The sequence below is a fragment of the Cheilinus undulatus genome, linkage group 22 (genome assembly GCF_018320785.1).
Source record: "Cheilinus undulatus linkage group 22, ASM1832078v1, whole genome shotgun sequence".
In the NCBI taxonomy this organism is placed as follows: domain Eukaryota; kingdom Metazoa; phylum Chordata; class Actinopteri; order Labriformes; family Labridae; genus Cheilinus; species Cheilinus undulatus.
The window spans coordinates 15305947-15319045 of record NC_054886.1 but is presented as its reverse complement, the minus strand read 5'-3'; the positions used below and the strand labels follow the sequence as shown (position 1 = coordinate 15319045).

The 13099-nt window shown below is 42.4% G+C and overlaps 1 protein-coding gene across 1 annotated transcript; it reads left to right on the top strand.

Annotated features, from left to right (window-relative positions):
- The first annotated feature begins 46 nt into the window (after nt 1-46).
- Nucleotides 47-13045, top strand: efs (embryonal Fyn-associated substrate). The gene is made up of 8 exons (XM_041778987.1): nt 47-228; nt 728-933; nt 1669-2970; nt 3117-3236; nt 4072-5016; nt 7365-7430; nt 9191-9448; nt 10919-13045. The coding sequence occupies exons 2-8, from the start codon at nt 922-924 to the stop codon at nt 11102-11104; spliced, it is 2889 nt and encodes a 962-aa protein (XP_041634921.1). The 5' UTR covers nt 47-228; nt 728-921; the 3' UTR covers nt 11105-13045.
- Nucleotides 13046-13099: the final 54 nt, after the last annotated feature.

Genomic DNA, 13099 nt, shown 5'->3' with positions numbered 1-13099 from the left:
TCTTACAAGTGTTAGATGGGTCTACTATCATTACGTTTCTATTGATGTTGTGCTTGTAGATTAGTGAAATGAGTTCACCACTATAGGGGCGGAGATAATTTTGTTGTCATCGCCGAAAATGATTGAACGGCCATGGCCAGAGATTTTCACGCCTGAAAAGAAGTGATTTCACGTAACAGAGACTGTACCCCTGATGCGAAGTTTATCCGTGAAACGACAAAAAACGAGGTAATTGATTTAAAAAGGCAGTAATGTGTGCTAATGAGGACTAGTATCTCAATGGGCTTTAGTGGTTTTTACCCAGCGGTGCCATTGTTGTTTTGAACTGAACTTTAGCGTTAGCAGCGACGAAGATAACCTACATAGCTAGCAATTTTAGCTCTTAACTAGGCCGGTACGCATAGCTGGCGATGGCTGTAGCAGGGAATATCTCACATACATCTTTATTTAGCTCTAGAAACGGCTCCATACTGAAACTGCTTCGATAGCGAGAACGCATCCCTCATTTATCTACGATGCTAAGCTAACGCTAGCTTTCGCTGAACGGGTTGCATTCAACGTAACGTTACTGGGCGTGGAAACGACAGACAGGTGTTGCCGCTGCTGCCTGCTTAGTTTTCATTTCACATGTGTTTTGTCACGTCTGTGTTGAACATGACCGCCTCGGTATGTTTATAACTGAGTCTTGAAATGAGCGTAAAAGGGGCTTGTTTTCGATTGATTTCAGGGTCCGTATGAATGCGGAGACGACGAGGCGCCCTGACTTGGAGATGTGTGCTACCCAGTCCCAGCTGTGCTCCTGGACCGAGTCTGTCTGGCGACCAACACATTCAAGAGAACCAGAAATTTAGATGGATGAGCCAGACTGATGAAGATCTTGGGTTATAGTTTCTCAGAGACATAGCTGTTATCTCACCAACAATGTCTGTCTCTGTGAGTACAGTCTTTCTTTGTATTAATATGCATGTAATGGACAAATGTATTTAAGCCTGCATTGAAACTAGAATAATTTCTTTTCATGCTATTTCTTATCTCGATTATCCCACTTCATCCTTTCACGGATATGTATTTTATAGTGATCGTCATTGCATCCATTACTGTCCTAAGGGGGTCCCACATGGCTCAATGAAGCCTAGGCGTCCCTGGGGGGTTGGTTTAGAAAATGAAAGGGGGCCTGACTCCTTGGCTTTGGGTTGGCAATTAAATCCTAAACAGCAAGGGACAGATGTGGCTCTCATCCCCTCCCCCCTCCCTCTCATCTCGCTCATTACCATTAAGCCCCTGTGTCCATTTGATCATTGATCCTCCCTCACTGTGCCCCTCTTTTGCTCTGCTTCAGGATTGCGGACACAGCTGCGAATTTTGAATTTCAAGATGCTTTGATTCAAAAAAATTCTGTTGTGTTTATTTTTGTTCACTCCCTGCTCACTCTTCTTCCTGTCCCTCTGTCTTCCACATGGCCCTTTTACGAGATCTTCCCTATTCACTCCAATTCATTCTCTATTCAAAAGCTCCAGACAATCAACCTTTTTGTACCCCTGACTTGGCATTGCAGTGTCAATGCACTTGTTTGTTAGTTTTGTGTACATGTCAGACTCTATTTTATGTGGATTAAGGCTGTAGATTTAAACCTGTTTTACTTTCTGTGTGTGAAATCCTCTTTCTCAGACGGTTTTGGCTAAGGCGCTGTTCGACAACACAGCAGAGAGTCCGGAGGAGCTGGCTTTCCGGAAAGGTGATATCCTCATGGTTCTTGAACAGGAGCAGAGCGGCGGTCCAGGCTGGTGGCTCTGCTCCCTTCATGGCAGACAGGGCATCGCGCCTGCCAACCGCCTTCGACTCCTCCAGACTGCCCCTCCCCCAGGCTCGGACTCCCGCCATGGCCCTGCTGAGGACTCCGTCTACCTCACACCTGGACTGGCACGAACTGCTGTGAGCTCTAGTGCAGAGGACATAGATGGAGTGTACCGCTCCCCACCTGGTGTGGGTGAAGGACGAGGAGCTGGAGCTGCCTCTAGACCGGGAGAGCTCCGCAGAGTGGAGGGTGGGCGTCCACGCTCGCACTCCAGCTCTGGTACTCGACCCAGGCCTGAATGGGATATCGGGGTGGCAGGGCGTCCACGCTCACCCTCTCTGAGAGGGCGAGGAACAGACATAACAGGAACACTTTATCAAAGTCCAGTGAGTCCTATGCCTTCAAGGCAACCAGGATCCCTCGCAGCTTCAGAGTCTGTATACCTCGCCCCCACTGGAGCACCAAGGACGGCTGAGGAAGCAGAAGACACTACATATCTGGTCCCAAGAGAAACGACAGAGCAAGCAGATGACTGTTACTTGGTGCCTAAAGGGACGCCTCTTGCAGGTGATGAAGTTTACCAGTCCCCCACAGGAGGGGTTGTCTGCTCCAACGGCCCCTCTCTGGTCAGTGGATCACCTAATACTCCACAGCCCAAAGTCAGCCAGGACACACCTGGGATGTACCAAACTCCCACCCCTGTTGGAGCCAATCTTCACAGGACTCCAGCCACAGTTTTAGCCCACCAGCACCCGTCTTCATTATCCCCTAACCAAGCATCTTCCAGACCTCTGCAGAAGGGAGTCCCGGCTGTCGCCAGGGGCAAACCTGGCTTGGCCTGTCATCGAGGGTCCCCTTTGCTGGTCAGAGCTGGACAAGTCAGGGTCCCTGGGTCACCAAATTTTGCCCGCAAACCTCCTCCACCTGCACCTCCAGTACGGGGGGTCACCAGGAAGGATGCGCAACAAACACAAGCTGCATCAGCTGATTCTAACTCTATTCCCAAAGTCACTTCTCAGGTGTGCTCTGTGAGCCTGCAGCAGCAAGAAGCAGAGACACAGAAGGGAACTCCTCAGAGTAAAGAGGGAAAGGCAAACAATTGCCAACCAAACAATGGCAACATTCAGAACAAAAACGGAGAGAGTCAGGGTCATTCAGATACTGTGGACGACCAGGTATGTGACAGTAGAAGCATGTTTAGCCACCTGTTATCTCCTTAAGTTTGCATGTGAACTGATTTTTTTGTCCTACTTTTGAAAAAAATTCTGTCAAGAAAGAGAGGCAGTGGTAATTTATTCTTGAATTCTTGTTGTGATGGTAGGTGTATGATACTCCACCAAGTGGAAGGTGGCAGCGTCCTGTCCCATCTTCCCTCGGGGACGACGATGGCATCTATGACACCCCTCGCAGTGTCCCACCACAAACCGACTCTGAGACTGAGGTAAAGACAACACTGAGGTTTGCTTTCACTCTTCTTGTAGGCAGCATTTTCTTATTTTCCTATTTCCTTTCATATTAATGTTGTGATGGCCAATCTCTTCTCATGTTTTGGACCTGTTTTGTGCTTTTTTGGCCTTCATAACTGCACTGTTTTCTTCTCAAAGGATGCTGAAATTGCTTGTTTTCTTTGGTTATGCAAAGAAATGGGAGACTTAGTTATCTTTATGTGCACAGATTTCTGTTTCACTTGTCTTTTAAATGAGCTTAAAGCATTTTAGAGAAAAACCAAAGTTGTGATTTTGAGTTTGCTGACAATGCTCTGTATCAGTGATTTGTGAGGTAATTACTGGGAAGTGTGGTAAACCGGTGTGTTGACTTCATGTCTGAACACGTTAAATGGTTTCCGCAACATGAGAAGATGATCAAACACTGTGTCACCATTTTTTCTCACATTCTGCCCTCCGTCTACCCCCTCCCTCCAAGGCGAGGCCACACCTGTTTCTGTCTGCCGTGGGAGCCTGTCTATCCAGTCCAAATGCTGATGCTATTTTCTCTCAGTCACACCCATCTGTCAGGGCCATGCCAAGGCCACACCACCACCACCACCCCTCCTCCTCCCTCAGTGATCTCCCCTTCAGTGTTACTTGACTACCAGCCAGCTGTTGGATTGTTGTTTCCTTTTGGGCTGCTGTAACTTCTTGTTGGTTGTTATGTTATGTTTAGGGGGTCAAATCTGCCTTTTTTCTGCAAGTTTATTCTTATCTTCCAGTAACATGTAGGTTTAAAGCCAATACTAGGCATTGAAGTATTCCCTATTTCATCTCTCCCACATGTAGGTCTACGATGTTCCCACCAGCTCCCTAAATGTGTCCACATCCGAAGCACAGCCTGAGGAACTTGATGATGAAGTATACAGTGTTCCTACACTTCCAGGGTTGCCTCTGGGCCCTGGAGAGTCCACCACCAGCCTTTCTGGAGAGGAGGTCACCCAGATGGGACAGCTCTACAGCGCACCTGGATTGGACAAACGAGCCAGTGGAGGGAGTCATAACCGAGACTCCTCTGAGCCTGACTGTGGCATCTACGACATGCCTGCTTTGACTTCTGAAGTGCTCCCCCACTCTTTGTCGTCCTCCTCCACCTCCACCCACCGCCTTTCTGTTTCTAGTAACGGTTCAGGCGACGTTCAGTGGCGGGTGTCTCTTTCCAGCCTTGTCCACTCGGTGCTGAGCGTGGCGTCCTGCCCAGCTTCCACTCTGTCCTCTCGGGACCTGGCCACCTCATTGGCTGAAATCCTGTCTACTTGGAAAGCCAGTCACTCAGACGATCCTCCGCCTCCTCTCCAGCAGGCATGGGCTCGCCTGTCGGACCTTTTGCCTGCATTATCCGCAATCGGCAATGCTCCCCCATCAGAAGGGCTCTTGCTGCTTGTCCAGCGCTCTCTTGAAGAGAGTGCCCTCCTCTTGCAGGCTCAGGGCCGCCCCCGTCTGCCTTCTCAAGATTCCCTGTCCCGAAGGCCGCTGCCAGCGCTCCCTGTGCCTGATGGGAAGTCTTCAGGAGGTGGGATGGGATCCCGTAAAGGTAGCTGGATCCAAGAAAGGCCTCTTCCCCCGACCCCTCAACCTGCCTTCCCTTTGCCTCCCACGTCTTCAACTGTGACACTAACTGTGGGTCCAGCTGATGGAGAAGATGACCCCAGCAATGAGTATGCAGGGATCGGCTTGACCCCCATTCCTGCACCTATACCAACTGGAGACAGTGTGGGATACGTCAAACTGCAGGTCAGTTTTTAACGTGAAACTACTAAATTATATTGACCATGAATGATTTATAAAATAAATAAAAGGGTAAAACTTTCAAGGGGGTGAAAACTTTTTATAGGCACTGTATCTGAGGGATCCACCAAAGTATTGTCAGTATGTGGGAAACACTAAGTACATGAAGGCTCAACACTATTTCCCAGTTCAAAGGGACATTTTGAAAATGTTTTTTGTCATTCAGTTCAAAACCAAAATTAATTTTTCATGTGCAAAATAACAACAGTAGATCCCTGCATCTTGGAAGCTAAAGCCAGCAAATGTTTGCTTGAGAAATTATTGATTAATTAACAAAATTCTTTGTCTTTACATTTTCTTTGAAATGCCTTTTATTGCTTATCACCAAAGAACCAAAGTCCCTATTAAACTCGCTCAGGCAGTAAACATCAAAGACCTCCTAGAAGCTGATACTTGAGCTCTTTAAAGTAGATGTAAGACTCATTTTCCCTTGCTATGAACATAATGTTATAACAGTTTATAGCATATATGGAAATGAATAGACAGAGATGTGTCAATCCTACTTTACCTTTAGACGCTATGGTTATTTTAGCCATTATAGTAGCACTATTGGCATCTGTGTATCTGCTTCACACAGTTCATTTGCTACTAGTTTTTCATGCATGTCATTTACTTTTGCAGTACAATCAAGCATAGCCAGTGTGTGTTAACATGCTAATCATAGTGCTGTTTAGCCAGAATCAGACTGATAAAAGTGTTAGTATCTCTCTTGAGATGTCATGAAGATTAACAATAAAGCATTAAAAATGAGGTGTATCTTTTCACATAAGCAGTGTTAGGTTGTTTAGTCAGAATCAGAAGGAAACTGGTATTGGCGTCTGAATCTGTTACAGACTTCTGCAGCATTTTTGTGATCTATGAATTTGCTACTTACTCTGAGGTCTCAGAGGTAGTAAGCATCTGTAAAAATGCAAAACATTAGAGCTTTTTAGTCTTAATCAGACTGCTATCTGTATTTTGTGGTTTTGCTGTGTTTTTGTGCTTTGATGCATTTATTAGTACCTTTTCAGACATTTCCCAGAGTTTTATTAGCGACAGTACAATCAAACATGGTTTATCACTGGCTACTTCACAAGGTATACCTGTTCAACTGCTCATTATCACAAATGTCTAATTATCCGATCACATAGCAGCTACCAACCGTTTTATGTGTAGACATGGTCAAGTTCACACAGAGCATCAATAGAGGGAAGGTGATTGAAGGGGCACTGGTTCAGCTCAGTTAATAGAGCAAGTACCCATGAACAGAGGCTACATGCTTGATGCACTTTTATGGGATCAAATCCCTGATCTGGCACTATTTCCCCATTCTCTCCCTTCTCATCAGCTGTTTCATCAAATGAAAGCAAAAGCCTCAAAATATTCTTAATAAATAGATAAAAAAAAGATAATTTAAGTGAACGAGCTGTTGTTGTGGCCTGATAGGTTTTCATGTTGTTTATACCGACCCTATCATTTTCAGTGTCACAGAAATCAAGACCCATTAGACCAGGAAACATTTTTCCAATCTCCTTTTGTTCAAGCCTGTGCAAATTATAGCATCTTTTTCCTGTTCTCAGCTCACATTATTGGCACCTGGTGTGGTCTTCCGCTGCTGTAGCCCATCTGCTTCAAGGTTCAAGTTGTCGTGCATTAAGAGATTCCCTTCTGCATGACTTGGTTGTAACAAGTGGTTATTGTTTTGAGTTATTTTTGCCTCTCTGTCAGCTGGAACCAGTCTGGTCATTCTTCTCTGCCAACAAGAAGACATTTTGGTACAGAAATAATGCCCTGCCTTCAGTCCAAACCTTAGAGATGATTGTGCCTCAAAATCCCAGTAGATCAGCTGTTTGTGAAAGACTCCAACCAACCTATCAGAGTTACTTACATCACCTTTCCTCCCCACTGATGCTCTGTTGAACTTTAGCACATTGTTTTGACTGTGTCTACATGTCTAAATACGCTGGTCACTGCCATGTGATCGGCTAATTAGATACTGGTATTACTTATGCAGTGGTCGGTGTATATATAAGTCCATCCCTATGGCTGTTTTTGTGTTTCAGTTAATTTTCTATTAACTATCCATTAATGTCATGTAGTTTACAGAGAATATAATTAGGCATGTGCTGTATGTCTGTTGACATGCTTTTTCAGTCTATCAGACTAATATTGGTATATATCACTAGGCTTTTTTGCAGTGTCTTTGTGCAGCATTTTCTAGAAACTCTAAACATTTTTGCTTTTATTTTATTTTGACAATACAATTAAAAAGTCTCCAAATGCCTCTGTTAACATGCTCACTATTTCCGAACCAGGGTAAACCTGATCCTCTTCCTGATGGGTTGACTGAGAACGGACAAACTATCACAGCAGAGCCCAGGGTGAGTCTATTTTCCCTCTCTCCTACAGCTCACAGGCTTGAAGCTTTTTTGTTGTACAGAAACACACTCAGCAAGTCTCCACAGATAAGTCATTGATTCACACTGTGTTCACTGTGCACTCTGTTTACTAATGAGCGCTGTGACTCATTAATCCACCCCGCAGCAGCTCTTTTGCTCCTGATGCGCTCTGCTCTGTAACATGTTTACCCAACATCACCTTACTTAATCTTACATTAACCCCTGTTGATTTCTGTCGAATGAATTTGTACACTCATCCATCATGCCTGGAGCTTTGCTTTTTTTATGTTTGAGCTTTTATTTTTTCCTCAGATGCGCTTACAGTTTGAAATCAAAGTAAAAATACACAGAAGCAAGTAATCAAGTTTTATCCTGTTATCGCTTAAGTCAGTTTTACCCTCCGCTCTTTGAGATTGAGGTCATGTTTTTCATCATCCAGGCTGCATTTTTTCTGCTACTCTCAAAACTCCTTGGTTACGCCATAGCCACCAACAAGAGGTCACTTGTGGATCTTAACAATCTTGCCTCACATAGGATGGGGGCTGCAGGACAAAAGGAGACAGAAAAGCACAGTCATTCTTTCAACAGAGCCACTTGCTGATGTACTGTATGTACATGTGTCTGACTTTAGAGTTTTGGTTGAGACTGTCTTGTCCAACAGCTCATCCATCATTTCATTTACAGAGGCTGCATGATCTTTTTCTATAAAGTACACTCTGCAAAGAGCAATGGATTTTAGGATTAATTAAAAAAGGGCCTATATAAAGAGGTACAATCACTGCTGTTTTAACAACAATCTTTAACTTAAATAGCACTTAATGATGGGTTGTGGCTCCATGCAACTGTTGGCTAAAACGTACAGAAAAATAACAGAAAGCATGCTTCTTGCATGGCTTTATGCAAAAAAAGCACAAAAAATACAAACTTGAGCTTGTGTGTTTCTTTTGACAGCTAACAGTCAATAATTGCATGAATAATCGCACTAATACACATGAAATGAAATATCTGCAACTTGTATGGATATTTTATTTAAAGCATAATTTGGAACGTATGAACGAATTACATTTTTAAAGAAGGGTATCATCAGAGGAGAAAGCTTTTCTGGGTGAACTGTTGCTACTACAGTTATTCATTTTAAATGACAGACCCTGTATTTGTTTTACTAGCAAAAAATCTTACTGCACATTTAAAAAGTTGTGTTAGATGGCTAGCTTATCTCACAGTTACTTCATCAAAGTTCTTTTTCAATCAGTCACAAGAATACAGAGGTCATCTGGTATGTTTACACAAGAAACCACTGATTTTCATAGGAAGTAATGGGAGTTAGAACTTTGTATTATTCTTCCTAACAGACTCATTTTGCTGATTTTTTTTCTTGAATAGTTTGGTCCAGAGAAATGGTAGAAAATTACACTTAAAAATAAGCAAGACCCAAATGTTAACTTCGCAGTCACATATGCACATGTGTAAAATCCATTTTAGAGAAGAAAAAAGTTACACCTACCCCTTGCCAGCGGTTTAAGACATTAAGAATGCTCCTCACGGAGCTTTAAAAAAAGGTTCAAAGTATAACAGAAGTCGAAGAGAAGGATTTTATTTTGAATTGCCACACTACAATTGTCTTTCTTTTTAGCAATTCTTTAAGTGTAATTAATGATGCAATATATCTTATGTTTAGTTTGGGTGATGTAAATTTGTAAGAATATCCTTGCATACTAATTGAATCCTTCTGTTCCATGCAGTTGAGCCCTTCTCCGGCTCTCCCAGTGTCTCTCTCCCTTGAGGACTCGGAGCTGCTCTCCTTCTACTCGTCTCAGAGCCTCGCTCACCTCTCCTGCCTAGCAGACGCCATCGACGTGCTCTTCAGCAGCGTGCAGGGGAACCAGCCTCCTCGCATCTTTGTCGCTAGAGGGAAGAGTCTCATTGTGACCGCGCACAAGCTGGTGTTCATTGGAGACACACTGTCCCGCCTTCTCACCTCTGCTGACCTCAGAGCTAAGGTAAAAACAAACATCCAGATTTTTCAAAATTTTCAGTTGTGCTGCTTCTCCTGTCAGTTTACATCACTGACATCAGTCTCAGACAGGTTTGGTCATTAGTTTGCCAGTTGAGCCTAATTAAAGTGAAACTACTTAAGGAGGTTGTTCCACATTGTTAAGCAAGTCACAGGTTTCATGCAATATGGGGAGAAGAATCTTTTTGCTGGTTAAAAACTTGAAATAGAGCAGTATCTTGTAAAAGATACTGGACATTTCACTGAAAATGAAGAGAGATTGTTATACTGTGGAAAGATTTGAGATTTGTCTGGGATTCAGAGTGCAGACAGGTTTGTTCAGATAAAGGCATATTAAGGAAAGTTTCTGTATGGCAAATTCATCACATTAAGAGAGCAGCTGTGAAAAATCCACTGATGATGATGTAAGTTGAGCTGTATATCAGCCACCCTTAACCAATGCTCACAAGGAGAAACAACTGCAGTGGGCTCAGAAATGTATGACAAATGATTTTCAGTTTTATTCACTGATGAATGGCATGTTACACTGGATGGTCTAGATGGATGGAGTTCTGGATGGTTGGTGGATGGCCACCATGTCCCAACGTCAGCAAGCAGGTGGTGGAGGGATGTTTTGGGCTGGAATCATTGGAAGGGAGTTTGCCCATATCCTGCCATGGTGTAACGTACCATCCCATGCAGCAAAAAATCCCATTGAGGCCTTGGCTGCTATGAGCATAAAGGGAGAAAAAAAATCATGGTGTGGCCACCATCATCCCCTGACCCTCAACCTTATTTAGAACCTGGGGAGCATCCTTAAAAGGATGAGTTGTGCAGGAGTTGTCTTGTTGTCCATCTTTTATACATTATAATCTCACGTGAGTCCTGAACCATTGAGTTGAGATCGGGTCAGGTAGCAGTAAGGAGACAAGAGATCCTCTATGAACATCATATCATGATCTTTGTTTTATCTTTTGTGGTTTTTATTTGCTATTTTAATCCCTTTAATTTTTTTGCAAATGTTTCTGTTGTGCTATTGTTCCCCTTTGTGTTTTTGGATGTCTTGTGTGTCAAATTACCTTGTTGTTGAAATGTGCTATGCAAATAAACTTTTCCTTGCTCAAAGTTATTCACTATTGAAAACTTTTGAAGCATTTCATTTTTTACCTGGAAAGCCTCTGTGTTTTTGTCATGAGTTTGCAATGCAGGCTTTGGCTATTAGTTTTGTGCTCTTGCATTTCAAAATGGAGAATCTTTGGAGGCTAATGCCACTACTACTGCTTCGTACCTCATACAACTCAATTAAAAAAATACTGGAATATCCCTTTAAGTGCCATGATCTTTCAAGTTCAGTAAATCCAGAAAACATTAAAATATGTTTGAACACTAACTAGAGTGTTTAACTTTAATAAAGCCTTCTATTAAACTGAAATCCTTATTTTGGTCGAAACTCTTGAAAATTCTCCTTTCTCCTCAGATCACAACCTCCGGAGGACGACTCTGCCAGGCCCTAAAAGCAGTTGTTGTAGCAACAAAGGGTGCTGCACAGAACTACCCGTCAGTATCTGCGACCCAGGAGATGGTGGACCGTGTGGCTGAGCTCTCCCAGCAGGCAGCTGGTTTCTCCACTCTGCTCCAGCGTCTGGCAGAAATATCCTCATGATATTTCATATCATTCAATGTAAAAAAAAAAAAAAAGAAATTTGTTTACACTACACACATATTTTCTCTTCTCTTAGAAATGCCTTATTTGTTGTACGAATCTTTTCATTACCTTTGGTTGGATTGGGATTGAAACAAGCGAGTTTTGCTGGGATTTGACAGTTTTGTCTGCAAAGTGTGTGTTGGTTTGCCTTTTGTTTATATACTGACCTCTGTGCTTTGATGCCAGGCACACTTGTCTTTTTTAGTGTTAACTTATTGAATATTTGAAGCTCCGCCGCGGCTTTGAGCATCCGCGCGGACTGTTATTGTTGGGAGCTTTGCTTTATTATGTTTGCCATATTTTCCTCTCCTCTCATGATAGCCATTTTTTCCTTCCTTCCTCTATTTATTCAGCCATCCCCCTCTTCTAAAAATAGCACAGACAGAGGCCTTACATCCTGGATCTGGCCTACTTTTTTTGCTGTGATACCTGAAAGGCCTTTTGTTTTTATCATTCTGAAGCTGATGAAGCAGAGTGTTTTAGGGCTCAAAATGGAAAAAGGTGGTGAAGGAAGTGTCCTGGACTTCCAATCTTAATCTGTGCAAGTATGTGTTGTGTTGGTGTAATCTGACATTGCCAATGTAAAGCAAAATATGAACAGCATATCATCCAAGTCAGAATCAGTCCCCAAGTGTTCAGTTAACTGTCTTACACGCCCCACAATGACCTAAACATCCTGCCTTTCAAAGAAGCAATCATAACTGAAAACTGACAAATGACATGATAAACTGCCTAATCCCATACTTTCCCACAGTCACTGCGATGGATAAGAAACCTGTTGACCAAGCTCACCTGTCTGCACACGTCTCGTTGTGATCTGCATGCTTACATTTCACTGCTTCTCATCCTTTTTCCCACAATATGTGCACCCCTGTTAACAGTGCTCATGATATCTCCTTTGATATTTTCATATTTGTGCTGTGAGGGTGTGCGGTGAAGACTAAGGCTGGGTAAAATATAGAAAAGAAAATCCATAATTAATGTTAAGTATAACAGGGGAATACAGCTCACTGTACTGAACGTGACCACTTTACATGACTTTACTCTTCCCTTGTCAAGATAAATTTATAAATATTTGATGTAACCCATATACCCCACCCTAGCTGAAACTGTGAAATAGAGCATCACATTTTGGCTGACAAAAATGGGTAAGGTTTGAATTTTTAATCCAACAAATTACATGCCTGTTTACCATCTTAGACAACAGTGCTTGGTCTGATGTGTACTATTTTCATACATACCTAAGGAAAACATAGGTGCTTTACAAAGTTTGATTATAAACTACTTTTTGTTATAATTCAGCTTTTATTTTTCATATCCAAAACTGTGTTATCAGGAAAATTCATAATTATCACCTTGATTGTGTGCCTGAGTTCTTTTTCCTACCTTTTATATATTTTCTGCTGCAGCGCCACCTTGTGGAGATTTAAAGTATTGCATATTGAATACCTGCCTGCTATAGGCCTTTAACTGTTTGGAGAGCATGATCAGCACTGACCTGTAGCTCTTTATTTATTAACAACACTTTTTATGTTATTTGCTTTTCAGTTTGCATGGCTTTAATTTGTCTAAAATTTATATATGCACATCCTATATCAGGGGTGACTTTACTTTGTAAATTGCAATGAACAGAAATGTCCTTTTTCTTTGAAAAATATGTTTTGTTACAGTACAAATACATGGCTGTATTTTCTTTTATACAATGAAGTTTTCTATGCTATGTAAAATTTAGAGCCTGGATTTGCTGCCTAAAGGAAGTGAATCTTTGACTTTTCTTCTACACTACGCAAACGTAAGCCTCTTTACTTTAACACTACATTTGATGTTTGTCTTGTATTCATGTTCAGAATGCACAAATACATCTTTTACAATTAAAAAATGTTTCAGTTTTTAATTTCAGTTATGCTTTGTATGCTATTATTTCTTCTACCTTAAGTGCATCTGTTTATCTTG